The sequence below is a fragment of the Gadus chalcogrammus genome, chromosome 9 (assembly GCF_026213295.1).
Source record: "Gadus chalcogrammus isolate NIFS_2021 chromosome 9, NIFS_Gcha_1.0, whole genome shotgun sequence".
Taxonomy (NCBI): Eukaryota; Metazoa; Chordata; class Actinopteri; order Gadiformes; family Gadidae; genus Gadus; species Gadus chalcogrammus.
This window is the reverse complement of record NC_079420.1, coordinates 14,550,400-14,568,898: the sequence shown is the minus strand read 5'-3', so window position 1 is coordinate 14,568,898 and position 18,499 is coordinate 14,550,400. Positions and strand designations below refer to the sequence as shown.

Sequence of the window (18,499 nt, the reverse complement as noted above, 5' to 3'; positions counted from 1 at the left end):
CCTGTCTGCGCGTCTACCTGTAGGCCTACTCTAGGAAGGTGCTTCACTGCGGCTGCCCGCTCATTGTAGCCCCCTCCCCCCCCCCCCCCCCCCCCCCCCCCCCCCCCCCCCCCCCCAGGTAACTTTGAGCTGGTGAGCCTGCTGATGGAGCGGGGGGCCGACCCCATGGTGGGCACCATGTACCGCAACGGCATCTCCTCGGCCCCCCAGGGAGACATGAACTCCTACAGTCTGGCCGCCGCACATGGACACAGGTTAGACACACACACACACACACACACACACACACACACACACACACACACACACACACACACACACACACACACACACACACACACACACACACACACACGCGCACAAATGCACACACACCCACATACACACGCACACACACACACACACACACACACACACACACACACACACACACACACACACACACACACACACACACACACACACACACACACACGTGCGCACAACACGTGCACACAACACACACACACACACACACATGCACACGCACACACACGCACACATAAATAGACACAAACATAGCTGTGCATCACTAAATCTGTGTTCTCAACAGTGCATACAAATTTGGTTTTTGAATTTACTTTGAAACCATCCAGCCAACAGGGCCTTCATGTGTGCTCCTTTCGGTGGCTGGTGTGTGGTGGTTCCCCAGGAATGTGTTCCGTAAGCTGCTCTCTCAGACCGAGAAGGGGGGGAAGGCGGACGTTCTCTCCCTGGAGGAGATCTTGGCCGAAGGGTCCGAGCTGGAAGCAAAAACAGCATCCCAGATGGACCTGATCCGGACTGGCAAGGCCAAGCTCAAGGCCTTGAAGGAGGCCATGTACCACAGCTCTGAACACGGGCATGTGGACATCACCATAGACATACGCAGCCTCGGTCAGTATGGAACACACCAGCCGGTTTTTCAGGCCTTTATGTAGACTGTGCAATCCATCACTTAAGTGTAAGGTTCAATGTCAATCACAGAATGAATTGAAATATGGAAGCACTACAAAGAAATACACACAGAATTGGATTGAAGTACAAAGCCTGGTTTTCCTTGAGCTATGAGCTATGTCAAGCGTGTAAAAATAGAATTAGGACAAAGAACCCAGGGTGACGGGAGAGACTTGTCCCGTCGGTCTAGCCTTCTGCCACCACCTTCCCCAGGAGTCCCCTGGACGCTGCACACCTGGCTGGAGTCCCTGCGGACCTGCTTCCTACAGCACCGCCGGCCGCTGATCCAGGGCCTGCTGAAGGAGTTCTGCTGCATCGAGGAGGAGGAGTACACCATGGAGCTCATCACCCACGGCATGCCCCTCATGTTCCAGATCCTCCGAGCCAGCAAGGTACTGATGCACCGGGATTTTAGTGGGGGAGCGCGGGGAAGGATGGGGATGAGGTTAAGGGTGTGTGTTCAAGGGTGTGTGTTCCTCGTGCTTTACCACGACGTGTGTCCGGATTCATTGTAGATCATTTCGGTGGGGGGGAGGTGTCTAGTAAATCATAGAGAATGGAATAAGAATAATAATCAGTAAATCATCCTTCACATCGTCGCCAGGTACAGTTGTGTGCTGTCGCAATTATCCCCTAATTGCTTTCTCAACTATCTCAATCAGTCTGGAGTTATATGTGGCAACGTAGCGTTTTAACAATACACTGCGAATGTCATCCCATCCGACTTTCTGTCTCTGCTTCTGCACCAAGTTTTGGTCGACTTCTGCTATCAAATCCACAGTTTTCCGTCTTCCTATAGTCCGGAGCAATAAGCCTAAATGGTTGTGATTTATGACACACTTGGTCTTCCGGTCCCCCTTGCTCCTCATTAGTCTCCCTGCTGATTGCTGGGATAGGTGAGATGAGAGGACACACCGAACACTGCTGGCTGGGCCCCATTCTATCATGTGTCTGCTACGCCTTGGCTGAGTTCTGCTGGGCTCAATGAGTTTTATACCCACGCACGCACACACGCACGCATATACTTGCACACACGCGCACATACGTGCACATACACACACACACACACACACACACACACAAACATACGTGCACACACAGAAACACCTACAAAAACACACACACACACACACACGTGCACACACACACACACTCACTCACATACGTGCACACACACTCACATACGTGCACACACACACACACACACACACACACACACACACACACACACACACACACACACACACATACATACATACATACATACATACATACATACATACATACATACATACATACATACATACATACATACATACATACATACATACATACATACATGCACGCACACAAACACACACACACTGATGCACCCACACAAACATACACACACATAAACGCAAGCACACCCAGACACCCACGTAGACAATCACACAACCCTTACATTTGGTGTCAGTCCCTGTTTGTGTCTTGACTGATCTATGGAGGGGCCAGTGACCCTCATCTCTCCTAGGGGCCTCAGGGACAACACTGACACAAGAACTTCAGAATAGAGGTCATCCTTCTATCCTCAGACTGCTGCCATAGACTTCCACTTCAATCCCTGCACATTCATAAATATGTAGCTAAAGGCTCAGCCATCACTCTGTGTGTGTGTGTGTGTGTGTGTGCGTTTGTGTGTGTTTTTTATTTAATTCTGCACTTGATAAACGACTCCATCCATCCACTTGATTGGGCCTCCGTGAATGCCGAGGATGTATTAAGAGGAGTGCTTTGCTGTGATGCAATGTGTCGACCCACACAGCACAGCCAGGACTCTGAGATAAATAAAGAAGGAATACTGCGGGATTGCATATTTGGTCGGCTCTTTCCGGATGGAGTACGTGATGGCAAAAAATGTAGTGGGTGTTGTGCATCAATGACAGCTGCAAGCCTGAGTGTGTGTGTGTGTGGGGAGGGATATGAAGTGGTGTATGCCAGTGATTTAGCTGGATCCTATTGTACCTCATGCTGACTTACAACCACACAAGCCACAGGAATGAGGGAGTACTGAAAATCATTTTTGCGTTTCTTTATTTATTCTGCGTTTGTGTGCATTTGTGTGTTTGTGCGTGTGTGTGTGTACGTGTACATGTGTGTGCATGTATGTGTGAGCGTGCATGTATGTGTGCCTGCTTTGATGTGTGTGTGTGTGTGTGTGTGTGTGTGTGTGTGTGTGTGTGTGTGTGTGTGTGTGTGTGTGTGTGTGTGTGTGTGTGTGTGTGTGTGTGTGTGTGTGTTTGTGTGTGCGTATGCATGCTTGTTATATGTTTGCCTGGGTGTGTGTCTGTCTGCCTGTATGTGTGTGTGCGTGCGCCCGTGCCTGCTTGTATTCATGTGTTTCTGTGGCTGTGTGTGTGCGTGTGTGTCTGTCTGCGTCTGTGTGTTTTTAACAGAACGAGGTGATCAGCCAGCAGCTGTCGGTGATCTTCACCCAGTGCTACGGGCCCTACCCTATTCCCAAACTCACCGAGATCAAGAGGAAACAGACATCCCGTCTGGGTGAGTGACATGTTCAACACTTTATCCATCCCAGGGAGGAAGAGAGAAACACGTGTTGAAAGGTTTTGCTATGTGTGACTTTAGGTGACAGCGTTCTGTGCCATTCCCTCAGTTCCCCTTTTGCTGCCTTTATACGATGAGTTAATTCAATCAGCTGATGGGAAGAAGGGCTTATTTTTGATGATTGAGAAAGACAAGCTGCATATGTGGTACATTATCTCGGGCGAAACGAAACACTCATGTAAAGAGGGGAAATAATGCCCCCTAGTGTATGAAAATACGATGCTACATGTAGGCATCATTTGGCTGTTGTCTGTTCATGTCTTTCAGATCCTCACTTCCTGAACAACAAGGACATGTCAGATGTTACCTTTCTGGTGGAGGGAAAACCCTTTTATGCACACAAAGTGCTCCTCTTTACAGCCTCCAACAGGTATAGAAATACATACAATCTATCACAAAATATGAGGTCATTTTTATTTATTTGTATATTGGCAAATCACATTTCTGGGTTAGTGTGTGTGAATACATTTGATGTCCCTAAAAAGTAGCAAACAATTAATACGTACCTTTATTCTTATTTTGAAACTCCATTTAAAATGTTTCAACCCAAAAAAGGCTTACAGTAGGAAAAACGTGTAGAAGACCAGCCTTTATCTGATACTTTGGGCACCTGCATCTTTCTGCTCATCCATCAGGCTCTCTCGATGCCTTGCCACTGAGATATGTCAGCGTGTATCTCACTCAACGGGACCACTAGATTTCACATTCAGTCCTGTCTTCATATGACGGAGAAGCAATGAAGTGTGAACCCCTGCTGACATGACCCATCGGGTAGAATATTTCAGAGCCGGATGTTGAGAGATTGTTTATAGACGCTCCTTGTTCGAAGGCACCACTGCTGCAAAAACAGTACGCCGTCTTAACACATTAATGACCCGTTGAATTACATTGCTTCGGCATAAACTTTTTTCGTCAAACACTGCTAACATATCTCTATGGCCCCCTCTCTCTTTCTCATCCTATTCGTAGTACCATTCTGCACTTTTTATACCTTTGTGTTAATTCCTATATTTCCAAGGTTCAAGACTCTCCTAGCAAACCGGCCCTCAGGCGAAAATACTTGCATTGAAATAAGCCATGTCAAGTACCACATCTTTCAGGTAATGAATACAATCAGAGCTGTACACAAGTGTGCACATTGCTTCACCCTATGCATACACTTTCAAATTAAATGTATGCATATATGTATACTGTATAAGAGACACTGTGTCGCTATTTCCATAGCAACATCCATTGTAAGCTTAGGCAATGATCGCCTTATATAGTATATTTTGGGCTGTATTTATATTGATTGGATGGTTGCAGCTGGTGATGCAGTACTTGTACTTTGGTGGAACCGACGCCGTTCACATTCGGAACACGGACGTGATGGAGGTGAGCTTGTCGTTCCAAATATTTCGCTTTACCTCATTCATTAATCTAAGCTATCACATATTGTTTAAATACTTTCTTGCCAGCCATCCAGGTGGCTCGCCAGCCGGGGTTTAATGATCCCCCACAGAATTGGCATTGCGACTTCCTATGAACATATGATCACAATGACTTGAGTTATTTTGACTGCTGATCTAACACGCGGTGATTTGCACATTAGAAACGTTGTTAAGCCTTGTTACCAAAACATGTTGTTAGACACTCTCATGCAGGAAATAACCCATGAGTCATTCGTTTTAGTTGGAGTCTGAAGAGTAGCTTGTTATTATGTTCATTCATATGTTGATAATTAACTGGGTATTTCTTGCTATCCTAGTTTCATGAACCACAATGGAAGTGGGCGGTCAGCCATTGTTTTTTGAGGTTTTCCCTGATACCCTTTGTCCATCGCAACATAGCTCCTCTCGGCGGCCAAGTTCTTCCAGCTGGAAGCTCTGCAGAGGCACTGCGAGATCATCTGCTCCAAGAACATCAACACAGAGACGTGCGTGGAGCTCTACAATCACACCAAGGTACCGGGACATCTACAGCTGGTTCTCTGAGGAAGAAGCTGACGAGAAGCTATATATAAACATGAGGAGGAATAATCTATAGCTTCTTATGTAGGCTGTGCATGGCGCTCACATAGATAGTTATTCAGGTCACTTGAGCTAATATGCATGTGCGTATCTCTGCTATGTCCCCCCCGCCCATGGTATGTACATGCTTTGAATGAAAGCATCAGTCAGAGGACTTTACAAAGATATATTGGTGTCGGAATGTTTGCGATTGAAAATCAACAACCGCAACAACAAAAAGAACGAAAAAAGAACAAACCTCACTTTCTTCATAACCTGTGATGAATACCATACAAGGCTTCTCCTTTGCGCTCCGCAGTTCCTGGACGCCCCAGAGCTGGCGTCCTACATCGAGGGCTACTTCCTGAAGAACATGGTGATCCTCATCGAGCTGGAGCCCTTCAAACAGCTGCTGTACGACACACCCCCAGAAAGCCCCGGCGGTGACATCCTGCAGGAGCTGGAGAAGACGCTGGCGGTCCGCATCCAGTCCATCCACCTCTCCTCCTCCAAGGGATCCATCGTTTGAGCCTCCCCCCCCAAATCCACCACCACCACGCCTCCTCTTTTCTCTTATAGACCACAGGACAGATCATGGAAATGATTCATATTCTGCAGGACTGCCTATCCTCCAGCGATGGATACACTGTCAAGAGGGTGAAAATGACAAACACAAAAAGAATAATGGGAGTTACAGACTGCCGCAGCTGCAATGTGTGTCGCTGTGAATGTCATTGAAATGCTAATTAGTTTTTACCTTTCAGCATAGATTTAGTGAACCATCTGTCCGCCGGCTCTGTTGCTATAAGACTTTTGCTATGCACTACTACATAAAGTCCGCCGTCGTTACAACATTGCTACTTTATAACCTACTGTTTGATGGTAGCAGTTGTTGGTAATGCATCGGGACCAAGCAGAACTGTAATGTAGGAACTTTAAAGAGAATTGTAAGGGAAGAGCAGAAGGACATAAAAGCTTCAGTACAGCTCTGTTGGATTAGCAAGCTAGTCTACAGCATTGTGTCGCTAGTGTTTTCTGGTAGAAAAGCAAGAGCCGTCGACACAACCCATTAGCATTGTCCGCTGTAGTTTAAAGGTATGACAGTGAAACATTCCAATATTTTTTTAAGTCAAGCAGTCGTTGTTGTTTCTTAGTAGTAGGCCGATACTACTGCAGGTCGTATAGTTGTGTAAGAAAATATATAATGCTTTCCTCTCTTCTTGTCCACAACACCTATCCAAAAATAAGTAGCAATTGTATTATTTCTCTTTGTTTAATACAATGGTACACAAAGAAAAACTGTCATCAGTATCGTTGAACAATCAAGTATTTGAACTTCACTTGCAGTTACATTATCTAAACTAATGCTTCTTTACAAACCAGGACAAACGGATATATACCAATCATGTGACTAAAGCAAACTAAGGAAAATCAAGCAAATTAATTTTGGTAATCAAGACACTTTCCTTGCTCCTTTTATGGTGTAAATATTGTTCATATGTAAGTTAATGTACATATATATAGCCACAGATGTTTTCTCATGTCTTACCATTATAAACTTGTAAACAGTAAGCTGTACAAAGGCTACTTTTAAAGTAACTCTCTGTTAAAGCGTTGCATGTCAGAGGTATGACTGTTTTTGTATTTCTGTTTTAGTTTTAGACGATGCTTAACGAGATGCATGGACACGATGAAAAGGAAAGGACTGGAAAATTGTGAACATATTTTTGTTGTATGCATGATGTGTGTCTCGATGTGTTTCAACCAAACGTTGTGTTTCGGTTGTTTGAAAGGGATTGAAAGTCAAAACCATTTGAGGAAATACCTTGGGCATTTCCGTGGTGAAAGCATACGCTGCTTAGCTGTGTTTTTCAGGGATTGTTAAATCACATCAAATGTATACAATGTGTGACCTTTAATGTGTTTTGTCTCTAAAGATTAATATAAAGAAGGCTGTATGAGGTGAGATTCCTTTGGCTATGATACTGCAACAGAACAACACAAGGTAGAATTTGTTTTGTTTGGTAGCAGTTGTAGCATCTGTGGTCCTTTGCTCATGTTTATTTTTTTTAATCAAAGGCATTGTTGCTCTTAATTGTTCACACGAATTAAATCATGTTATGGAAATCCGACTACTAAACGCTCAGACAAGAAAACACACACACACACTTTTTGATTCTAATCATGTTCTGGAATGGGCATACAAAAAGGGAATTATACCTGTCTGTGGGTGAGGGAACACACTCAAGTAGATAGCCATTGAGAGGTACTTGTTGCTCCTAAGTTATAGAGAACTAATTTAAGTGTTTAGGGGGACAAAAATGTTTTCATCATTGTTCATCATAACAAAAATCAATCATTCAATCCCCCCTACCCCAGCACTGCTATCAATAAATTGCTGCATAGGGCTACAATAGATCCTTTGCTTCCTTCTATTACAGTGTGTAGCGTTTTGGAGTCTATCTAGACTGACAAAAGCTAAATTAGCCCTGATGATGGATAGCATTGATTTTCATTTACAGTCCTGCTTGCCCTGGGCTGGGGGCCAACCTGTTCCAGATGGAGCCACGTGCGAGCACTACTTCAGCAACGCTATACGCTCATTCATTCTCTGCTTCATGAGTGTCAAAAAACATAAGGACAACGCAAACCCAATGTCTTGTTCTGCCCTCCCTAGATAAAGACGACAGAATGACTGTTAGAGACCATAGGGCGACCTTTGTATTATTATTGACGTCCAAGACGCCCAAGTCTAATCAATCAAAATAGAGCGGCCAAATGCAAGTTTCAAATGATAGTCAACAAAGGCCAATCTACAAGAATATGTAGTTCTGTGTGTGTTTGTATGTGTCTGTGATTTTGTGTGTGCGTCAGTGTGTATGTGTGTGTCTGTCTGTGTGTATGTGTTGGGGATTGCGTGCCTGAGTTTGAGTGCGTGTGCGTGTATGTTAAACTAGGCAGCAGGGGCAGAATAAAGGTGAAGTATGGGTGACAGCCGTTGTCAAGTAGGCTAGTTACCATAGTTACCACCACTGCCCAACAACAATGTCTCACGGAATGTGCTGCCATGTGAAAGACTGAATGCAATCCAGGGCAGACACACTTGCCTCTGTGAATACATTAGTACAAAGTAACTGAGGTGAGGCACAGACGTACGCTGACCCACTGCGACACACATATTCAACCGCACACACACACGCACGCATGCTCGCACGCACACACGCACACACACAAACACACACACACTCTTGTACGCAAACACACACGCAAAAACACACACACGCACACACACAAACACACACACACTCTTGCACGCAAACACACAAGCACACACACACACACACACACTCTCTGTCTCACTCTCTCACTCATACACACACATACTGTAACGCAACACATTTCCTGAGTTCAACACTAACAACTACTTATCCGTGCAGAACTTGGAAACGACGGAATCGAGCCAAACGCCTTTTGTTAAAGCCCAGTTTGGCCATTTAGACTTAATGGGCCTGGTTGGTTGGCTGACGTAACTACAGGCAGTGTGATAACAAGAGGAGACCCAGAGAGGGGGACACCGAGGGGGGACGGGGACGTTTGGGGCAATGTTCCTGTTGATTATTTCCCAGAGTCCGTTAGGTGTGTCTTTGTTTAGTATTCTGCAACAGTCCCACGGGCTCAGCGTGTTGCCCCAGTGCGTGTACTGTATAAATACCCCTCACACCGTGCGTTCCTGTGAACTCAAACTGGAATGTCTGAAAATTGGGTCCCTTAGTCTGTGTGTGCTCCGCGAGTGGGTTGAAACACGGAGCGAGAGAGAGAGAGAGAGAGAGAGAGAGAGAGAGAGAGAGAGAGAGAGAGAGAGAGAGAGAGAGAGAGAGAGAGAGAGAGATCAGAGATCAGAGAGAGATCAGAGAGAGATCAGAGATGAAAATGGCTCACTTACATTTTGAATGTTGATTAGTGTGCAATGTCCCTGAACTAAACCAATAAAATAAAATAAATAGAGAGGGTACATGGGGGAGATCAGAGAGGGTACATGGGGGAGAGAGAGAGTAGCAGGGGTGTTATGCCCCAGTGAGAACTCCCCCCTGAGTGAGCCCCTTCATGCCCCCCTCTTTGTCATTCACCGCCCGTCGCCCTCTGGCAGAGAGTGCACGGCTCACACAAGAGCACTTTGTGTTTGTTCCATGCTTTGAACAGGGAAAAAACGCTTTACTTCTTTTTCATGAACATCGGACAGGACAGAGCAGGAGAGAGAGAGAGAGCGAGCGAGGAGTAAAGAGAGAGTGGGCGAGAGGGAGAGATAGAAAAAATAAGTAGAGAATCCAAGATTAAGGAGAAAGCAGGGTGAAAAAATGAGGAGAGGCAAGGGTAGAGATGGGTGGTGGAGGCAGCCGGAGACAACAAACTAAGTGTCCTCTGAGCGGGTGAGGGATTAGACCTACTTCAAATGAAAATACTCGGACAGGAACAGGCGTGCAACACAACAGGTAAGTGGACAACGTGTATCTCTGCGATAGCCTACTAAAAAGGAAGTGGTTTTAGAGAGCCCTGCACGTCCTTGGCAACCGATAGTCATTAAATAGTTGAAGGCTGAAGCTGAAGCAAGCGTTGTGTGTTTTAGTTTGTTGGCTCTGAGGGGAGAGGAGGCTGGGAAGAGGGTTGTTTTTCAAATGCACGGTTCAGTAGCCCCTAATGCTGCTTCTCATTCCCTTTAATGCAACATTCATTGATTTTGTTTTGGACGCCGTGCTCAAATTACCTCGTACTTTTACTGTCAACTTCCCCAAAGTAGCTCATAACTTTCTGAGAGCTTCATGATTGTATCAGGGATAATGTATGGCTATTGAGTTGTCGTTGTTGCCACAGTATAAAAACTGCTGCCTCACAAGTAGAGGCTGACATCAGATGGTCCCTGGGTATTAAGCCCTGGGTCAAATGTTCAATGTACCCCTTCACTACTCGGAGAGATGAAAGAAGAGAACAACAACATGATTGTTGGGAGGGGAACCCCCTGCTTGGTTTTCGATCCCAGTTAAGCGTCAAAACACACTACAAACTCAAACGTCACTAAATAAGCTGTCGTCCTAGCCATCCTCTCACCAGCACTCCCACTCCCGCCTCAGAAGCCGCTACGACAGCGTGCGGTCCCGTTTGGATCCCCCCGCAGCGCCACCCCGCCACCCCGCCTGCCGTCCGCACCATGCAGCGAGACGAGCTGTCGGCCCGCCGCGACCCGGAGTTCACCTACACCCACATGGCTGTCATGGAGCGGGGTACTCTGGAGCGGGGGAGCCTGGAGCGGGGGAGCCTGGAGCGGGGGAGCCTGGAGCGGGGGAGCCTGGAGCGGGGGATTGTGGTGATGGGCATGGGGGGTGGTGGTGGTGGTGGTGGGGGCGGTGGCGGCGGAGGAAGCTGTAGCGGGACCCTGGAGAGGCGGAGTGCCGACCGGGGGCGCGAGAGGTCCCACGAGAGGGGCGTGGTCGTGGAACAGGAGCGGCCGGAGCGCGACAGCTACACGGTGGACGTGAGGGCCAGTGACCTGCAGCTGGACGAGGCCAGGACCATGAGGCACGCCTGCTTCAGCTGCAGGGCCTGGCTGTACAGCGTGCTCATTGGGGTGAGAGAGAGAGAGAGAGAGAGAGAGAGAGAGAGAGAGAGAGAGAGAGAGAGAGAGAGAGAGAGAGAGAGAGAGAGAGAGAGGGGGGGAGTTAGAGGGGACACGGGAGACGCACTGCTCGGTTGGGTGCCCCACAAATTGGGTGGAATTTGCACAGAGGCGTCATCGTCAGATAATCACAGGTGTCACCTGGATGTCAGAGCCCTGCTGTTTGTATCTATCTACCTGTGCCCTGACACGTAAAAGGAGCAGACCTGTAACTAGTGTGATGAGAAACACCTTTGGTTTTCCCAAGATGACGTCTCAGTGAAAAGGGTCGATTGTGTGTTGTGCTTCGTGTTGTATAACGAGGAGAAAAAGCAAGATGACATTTGATTGAACCATAACATCATTAAGCTCTGTTGTGGTGTTATTTTAGTGTGCCTGCTTTTACAAAATCCATAGCAGAATAAACCAGTAAACTCGTTTATGAAACATTTTTGTAGGCAAAAGGAGTCGGCTAAATAACAAGGGAAAAGAAGAGTGGGCACAGTTGAGGAGGATGCAACAAGCATTGCTTACAGTTGTCCAGAATGGATCCAATTCCTCAATATGTTGTGATTTTTTGGGGTATTTTGTTTAATCAAAATGTACAAAGTGTGTCCCTAGTTTGTCTATGTATGTTTCTATGTTTCTTTTTTTGTGTCACATTGCCTGTGGCATTTTGACTTATCATTGTGTGTGTGTGTGTGTGTGTGTGTGTGTGTGTGTGTGTGTGTGTGTGTGTGTGTGTGTGTGTGTGTGTGTGTGTGTGCGTGTGTGTGTGTGTGTGTGTGTGTGTGTGTGTGTGTGTGTGTGTGTGTGTGTGTGTGTGTGTGTGTGTGTGTGTGTGTGTGTGTGTGTGTGTGTGTTTTCACATGTGTATGTGCATGGGTATATGTGCATCCACCCTAGGGAAGTCTGCTGATAGTGTCTGGTTTCTCTCTGTACCTGGGCAATGTCTTTCCTGTTGCTATGGATTACCTGCGTTGCGCTGCAGGCTCTGTAAGTGACCATCTCACACAAGTGTAAATTGCCCATATCTGAAATAGAAGCAGGTAGAAGAAGAAGCAGCTATGACTCTGATCACACACACACACACACACACACCACACACACACACACACACACACACACACACACACACACACACACACACACACACACACACACACACACACACAAACACACACACAATGAAATCGTGTTAGACTTGTACCGTTGCCAATTCCAAATGTGATACGTGTTATTTTTATAGGGCATCCCTGCAGCCTTTGCTAGTTTTGCCATTGCCAAAAACAGACATGTTGCAGTAAGTTGGTTTTAATTATGCAAATAACTTCTCGTAAAGGTTTCATTATACATATATTTTGGTTAAAGTAATTATGCATTAAACAATATACACCAAGGGTTTGTTTACATATTTGTTCCTTCCTCAGGTGGCTGATTTCCAGGTGATCTACGTATCCACCTTTGCTGTGACAACCACCTGTCTGGTTTGGTTTGGCTGCAAACTGGTCTTGAGTCCATCTGCTGTTAATGTAAATCCCTTGCACAAATGTGTTTGCTTACCTAGTTCCTTTTACATTTCCTAGTGCGAAAATAATTCACCCTTCCGTCGTCCTAAATCCCAACAACAGTTGAGCTAAAATCAATTAGAATATATATATTCAATTTTTTCATAGCGCCTTTCGTCATGACCCAAGGCACTAGAAAACCTAGATTTAGTTTCTACTTAAAGGCTTGTTCCATGTGTCCTCCCGAAACACCCTTCAGATCAACTTCAACCTGGTCCTGATGAGCTTGCTGGAGGTGTTGATGGCCTGTACCGTCATCCTGTCCGCTCGCTCGGCAGAGGACTGCTGCTGCCACAAAAAGGTTCTTCCTTCCCTTCCTCGCTTGCTTCCGATGTCCCTCTCATGCCACCATGCCTTGTGTCCTCAAACCCATGCGCCTCTGTGTGTTTGTTCCTTTCCCACATGATGTCAGCCAGCCACATTCGACTCGGCCCTGGTGTTCACCCCCGCAGTCTTCCCCACGCGAGTGCTTAAGGCATACTCGGTGAGTCAAGTCAATTTCCGGGTGATGCAGCTTTTCTCTGATGCGTTTCACTCCATGAGGTGTTGTTGTTCCACTGTAACAGGTCATTGAGGTGATTGTGGGAATCTCGGCTGTATTCGGAGGCATCATCGCTCTCAACATGGACGCGCTGCAACCCGGCCCCTACCTGTCTGTCACCTTCTTCTGGATCCTGGTCGCTGTAGGTTTCTCTCCGGGTCTTTCAATGACAATCGTGTCTCACTTGAGGGAGAACACAAAATGGCATACGTGACCTTAGTGTAAGGACATCAACTGTGTTAAAGCATATCATGGCAAAACACTGAAATGTAACAGACAGCACTTCCTGCCTGGTGTCCTTTCATTATTCATTAATTGTACCTTGCTACGATAATGAAATTATCCTGCAATATATAATGGTCGAGAAGATATCGATTTTGCACAAAGCAAAGTCTTGTTTGCAAGACTTTGCTGCGAAGTGATGCTTCATACCTAAATTTTCAATAATGGCTAATTAAACCCACAACAGTTTAACAATCAAAACTAATTGCGTAAGAAATGAAATGCATTCACAGATCACAGATTATTATTACACTACTGGTTTACTTTACATCATTAACAGTAATTTAATGTAATAAATAGCCAGAGATGTAAAGTATTGCAATGCAAATATAGGTTGCAGGTTACAGCTTTATGACTCTATGATGTCGTAAACTTAATTCAATGATGGTCATGTTAAATGTTGGGTCTATAACGGGCTTTAAATTAATAATTGAAATTGAATTGCTTAGTCTCGCAAAAGCCTTACTGCAGGCCTTTGCTTTTATTCTGCCTCTCTCACAGTGTTTTCCCAGTGCCATCGCCAGTCACGTTGTGTCTGAATACCCAAACAAATGTCTGGTAAGAACCCTGCCTTCTTCTTATTTAAAGAATTTCCCTCTGAGAAGGTAAGCATTCCTCTGATAATGTCACTGGCTTTTATTTCGAAGGCAACCCACTGCAACTTCCAATAAAATCCAAAATAATGAAAAAAATTCTGTGTCCACCTTTATCAACCTGTAAGTAAATCAATATCAAGCTTAGTCCTCGGCTGAAAGGCCCCAAACAACCATGGTGAACACACTTTGTGTATGGCTCATTTCATTAAGATTACCTCAGGTTACCAGATCTGGGTCTCTCTTGGTAATTCTCTAATCTCCGACGTTCACCGCCGCTAAATTAGTCTCTGTTCGTTCCACAGCCTGCGTCTGATCCCCCGTTCCTCCCTGGTCTTTAACCTATCAGTACCGCCTTCCTCCTCCAGGTGGAGGCGCTGATCGCTATCAGCAGTGTGACGTCCCCCCTGCTCTTCTCCGCCTCTGGCTTTCTGTCCTGCAGCGCTCTCAGCTTCGTTGAGATCTTCCTGCAGGAAGTGCCCACGTCTAAGGTGGGTGTGTCTTTGTATGTGTGATACTTAGAATAGATGGATGTTGTTCAGAAGCGGATACAGATACAGACGGACGCACACATTGACATAACTCATAGATTACTTGATGTGAGAATTCAATCAGCTTTAGTTGACCCTTGACTGTAGTGATTATAATTGGTTGCTTGTGTTCTGTATGTGTGTTTGTGTTTGTGTGTGTGTGTGTGTGTGTGTGTGTGTGTGTGTGTGTGTGTGTGTGTGTGTGTGTGTGTGTGTGTGTGTGTGTGTGTGTGTGTGTGTGTGTGTGTGTGTGTGTGTGTGTGTGTGTGTGTGTGTGTGTCTGCTCCAGCAATCCTATGACATCCTGCTGCTGATCCTGATGCTGCTGCTGCTGGTGCAGGCGGTTCTCACGCTGGCCACCGTGGTGCACTGTGCTGCCTACAAGAGCCAGCTGCGCAGAGGGGCTCCCGTGTGGGAGGAGCGTCTCCGCTCTCCATCCAGGCTCTCCAAGGTACCAGCCATGAAATATTTACACCAGACAACCCAGTGTGTGTGAACAACCCAGCACAGTGAACAAGATGGACCAGACCCCATCTGACTTAGCAAGACTGGACTACAATATAGACTGGAGTAAGCAATAGACTCAACAGGATTAAAATATAGACTGTACTTGGACTTGACGATATTTTAGACTGGAGAAAGCCACTGACATGTCTTGATTAGAATCTAGACTGGACCAAGCTATAGACTTGGACTTGATAACAATTTAGACTGGAGTAAGTCATAGACTTGACTTGACTAGAATATAGACTGGACTAAGCGATCGACTCGACTTGACTAGAATATAGGCTGGATTAAGCTATAGACTTGTCTTGACTAGAATGTAGACTAGACTAAGCTATAGGCTTGACTTGACTACAATACAGACTGGACTATAATGTAGACTTGACTTGACTAGAATACACAGGATACTATAGAGTAGAACAATTGCTATGGATCACACAATCTTTGAATAAAACAAGGAACTAAGATAATTCTGCTGCATCTCAATCCCCCCCTCCTCCCTGTTTTGCCGTTTTGTCCTCTTTCTTGTCATCTCCATTCTGCTTCCACTGCAGCAAGCGTCCAATGGAACGATCCGTGACTTTGACAAAGACAGGGCATGGAAGTCAGTGGTGGTCCAAATGGCTCAGTGAACCCTTTTAAAATGGAAGGAATGCAGAGATGGAGAATATCCATGTGTGTGTGTGTGTGACGACAATTGCACGAACTGCATGAGAGAAAGAGAGAGAGAGAGAGAGAGAGAGAGAGAGAGAGAGAGAGAGAGAGAGAGAGAGATGGATGTGTTCATTTCATTTGCGTCCAATGTGATGACTAGAAGTAATTCTTTATTCCTGTGCTTTTAGAATGTCGATGCGTGCAGAAACAGTTGACATTAAGCAAGGTGCAAAGTCAAAGGGTTAATGTAAACAGATTAATTAAATACCCTAATTTGCATACAAATTGAATTTAATGCACAGTGGCTCCTTAAAACAAGTTTATAAAGGTCTAGAATAGAAAAGAACATATTGTTCCACACAATGGGAAACTGCTCGAAGGGGTTATCATAAGAAAGATATGTACAAATATCGATGACAGAATCGTTTTACATAAGGTATTTTTTAAAAATGTAAGAAAAAGATATATAAAGCATTTTGGATGATATGTCATCGATAAGCAATGTCATCAAAAACGTTGAGCAATTATTTATTTTGCTGTCAGGGTAGAGTTGTTTTTATTTTAAAGGCCGCAGGCTCTCTGTTCATGCCAAGTCTACTGTTGACCAACAATCCTTGGGCGCTGTTTCCCTTGCATATAGACAATAAATATATTTCTAACTTTAAACCTGTATTGTTTTATACGTTTATTCTTTTCATTTTATAGCAAGCGTATCTATTATATCCCATGCATTGTGCACCCTCTATTTGGTCAGTAAACCATTAAAGATTGTTCTACTGTTCCCAAGCTTGTGCCTCCCTGTGTTCCGCAAGGTGAGTTGTGTCACCATGTCAGGTTCAACATTCACTAACGTCTTGCACTTTGCAAGAACGTTCCCGCATCGCTTCTGTGGAATCAGCACCAAGGACAGCAGCAACTGCCAATAAGGACCGTGTGGGCGATAGATCATTTCTCAAGATATAGAGGAGACAAACAGCGGCGCGCTTCATCTGATGGAAACCTAATCTGACTGCGCTGCATTAGTGATCGCTGTATATATCCCAGTTTGGAAACAGCAGTCGTGAGGAGCGGCAACCCCAACCGGTTAAATCCGGTTGGAAGAGGCGGTCTCCTCGCCGCGTCGCTTGCGCTCATGTAGCCTATCTGCAGATGGAGCAAACATTGTCGAACACTTGTAGCCTAAGGAATGCCCTCATCTGAGCCAAAAGTGTGGACTCATGGTAGAATGTAGATCATACCAGACCGACACCTTGATTCAAACATGTTAAGAATGACAGCCGATAACAACACACGAACACAGGCACGTCACTGTAGTGTTTCCACAGACATCCCAAAAGCACCGACGTCTGACGAATCCCATGTATATCATTCGTGATGGATAATGCATTATCCATCCGAATATTATCATGATTTCAACATAATGAACCTTTGAGGATGTATACGAGCCGCTATTGACACCTGAAGACGTGTTAACGTATACATCAGGTGAGGCGACTTAATGATGTCCGAGAGGATGAGGTAGCCTCCTCAGCTTCAGCATCACCCGTAGAGCATCGTCACTTTGAAGCGCCAGCGTGATCTGCTGGTGTTTGCACTCGATGCCGACAGCTAAGACATATGCACTACTCTTATCTCATCCTCTGATCGCAAGAGGAGGCACCAGTAGGAGTGGGGAGGGTAAGAGGCAGACTGGGGGGGTGAAAGCGGAACAAACCGGTGAGCCCGGATACACGCTGTATAGCGGCTAGCCCGCACTGCAGATTAACTCTTTACTGCACCAGGGACGTACACAGAGGCCGGTGAGTACACAGACATTCGTGATATCCCTGTATGGACATGTTGTACTCAAGTGTGTGTTCATCGTTTGGAAAGAAACGGCTTCTGCACTGCATGATGGGGTTGGCGTGTTTCTTCTAAAGCACGTTAGCAAATGCGCACAGGTAGATTGTTGATGCAGGTGCATGCTTGTTGAGTGTCACTGAGCCCAAAAAGTCCGACATATCGGACCGCACTCTGCTCCGGTCGACCCGAATGTTGAGCATCTCGTGTTTGGGCTGTTTGGGTGTCGAACGCACAGCCGCTGCTGCTGCTGCATGGCGCGGGTCCGTGGAGGATACAACCGCGCAATGCAATGAGATGCCTCCAATTGGGGTTCATTTATTCCTGCAGGGCTTGGGATATTCTGTTTAACATAATCAATTGACTCAGGATTTGGTTTTTATAATAATAGCCTACATTATAAAACATGCAATATGCCTGGATATTTCCCGTCATTGGTCACACAGATGCCATAAGTTCACTCGGATAGGTGGAATTCCTTTGGTGTTATTTTTGTTTTTTTAAAAGATCGGTTAGACGTTATGTCATTGGGAGTCAGTAGAATGGTGCGGTAAAAACTTTATTCTACCCATAGGCTAGTATGCTACATCTGGAAAAGAGTGGCTTACAGTTTATTATAAGCGTGCAATTCCATTCATATAAACTATAAGTTTTGCATATTACTGATCCTATGTAGTTTTCTACGGGGAGGATATTGGTGAAAATCTAATGTAGTCAAACTTTCTTATAAACATAAAAAGTAAAATAAGGAATGAGTGAGTTCATATGGTCGTG

The 18,499-nt window shown here is 45.6% G+C and overlaps 2 protein-coding genes across 2 annotated transcripts in view; both read left to right on the top strand.

Annotated features, from left to right (window-relative positions):
• btbd11b (BTB (POZ) domain containing 11b) overlaps positions 1-8,415 on the top strand; it is a 51,784-nt gene extending 43,369 nt beyond the window's left edge. Inside the window, exons 9-17 of the mRNA XM_056599157.1 lie at positions 119-254; positions 692-915; positions 1,189-1,367; positions 3,411-3,516; positions 3,847-3,949; positions 4,598-4,679; positions 4,885-4,953; positions 5,409-5,522; positions 5,887-8,415. Of these exons, the coding sequence (XP_056455132.1) occupies positions 119-254; positions 692-915; positions 1,189-1,367; positions 3,411-3,516; positions 3,847-3,949; positions 4,598-4,679; positions 4,885-4,953; positions 5,409-5,522; positions 5,887-6,096 (1,223 nt within the window). The 3' untranslated portion in view covers positions 6,097-8,415. The remainder of the gene's footprint in view (positions 1-118; positions 255-691; positions 916-1,188; positions 1,368-3,410; positions 3,517-3,846; positions 3,950-4,597; positions 4,680-4,884; positions 4,954-5,408; positions 5,523-5,886) is intronic.
• Positions 8,416-9,850: 1,435 nt separating this feature from the next.
• Positions 9,851-16,580, top strand: mlc1 (modulator of VRAC current 1). Its single transcript, XM_056599175.1, has 13 exons — positions 9,851-10,057; positions 10,694-10,840; positions 10,961-11,187; positions 12,121-12,210; positions 12,464-12,517; positions 12,645-12,746; positions 12,982-13,083; positions 13,195-13,266; positions 13,349-13,465; positions 14,107-14,163; positions 14,567-14,689; positions 15,018-15,179; positions 15,787-16,580. The coding sequence occupies exons 1-13, from the start codon at positions 10,018-10,020 to the stop codon at positions 15,862-15,864; spliced, it is 1,371 nt and encodes a 456-aa protein (XP_056455150.1). The 5' UTR covers positions 9,851-10,017; the 3' UTR covers positions 15,865-16,580.
• The last annotated feature ends 1,919 nt before the right edge of the window (positions 16,581-18,499 follow it).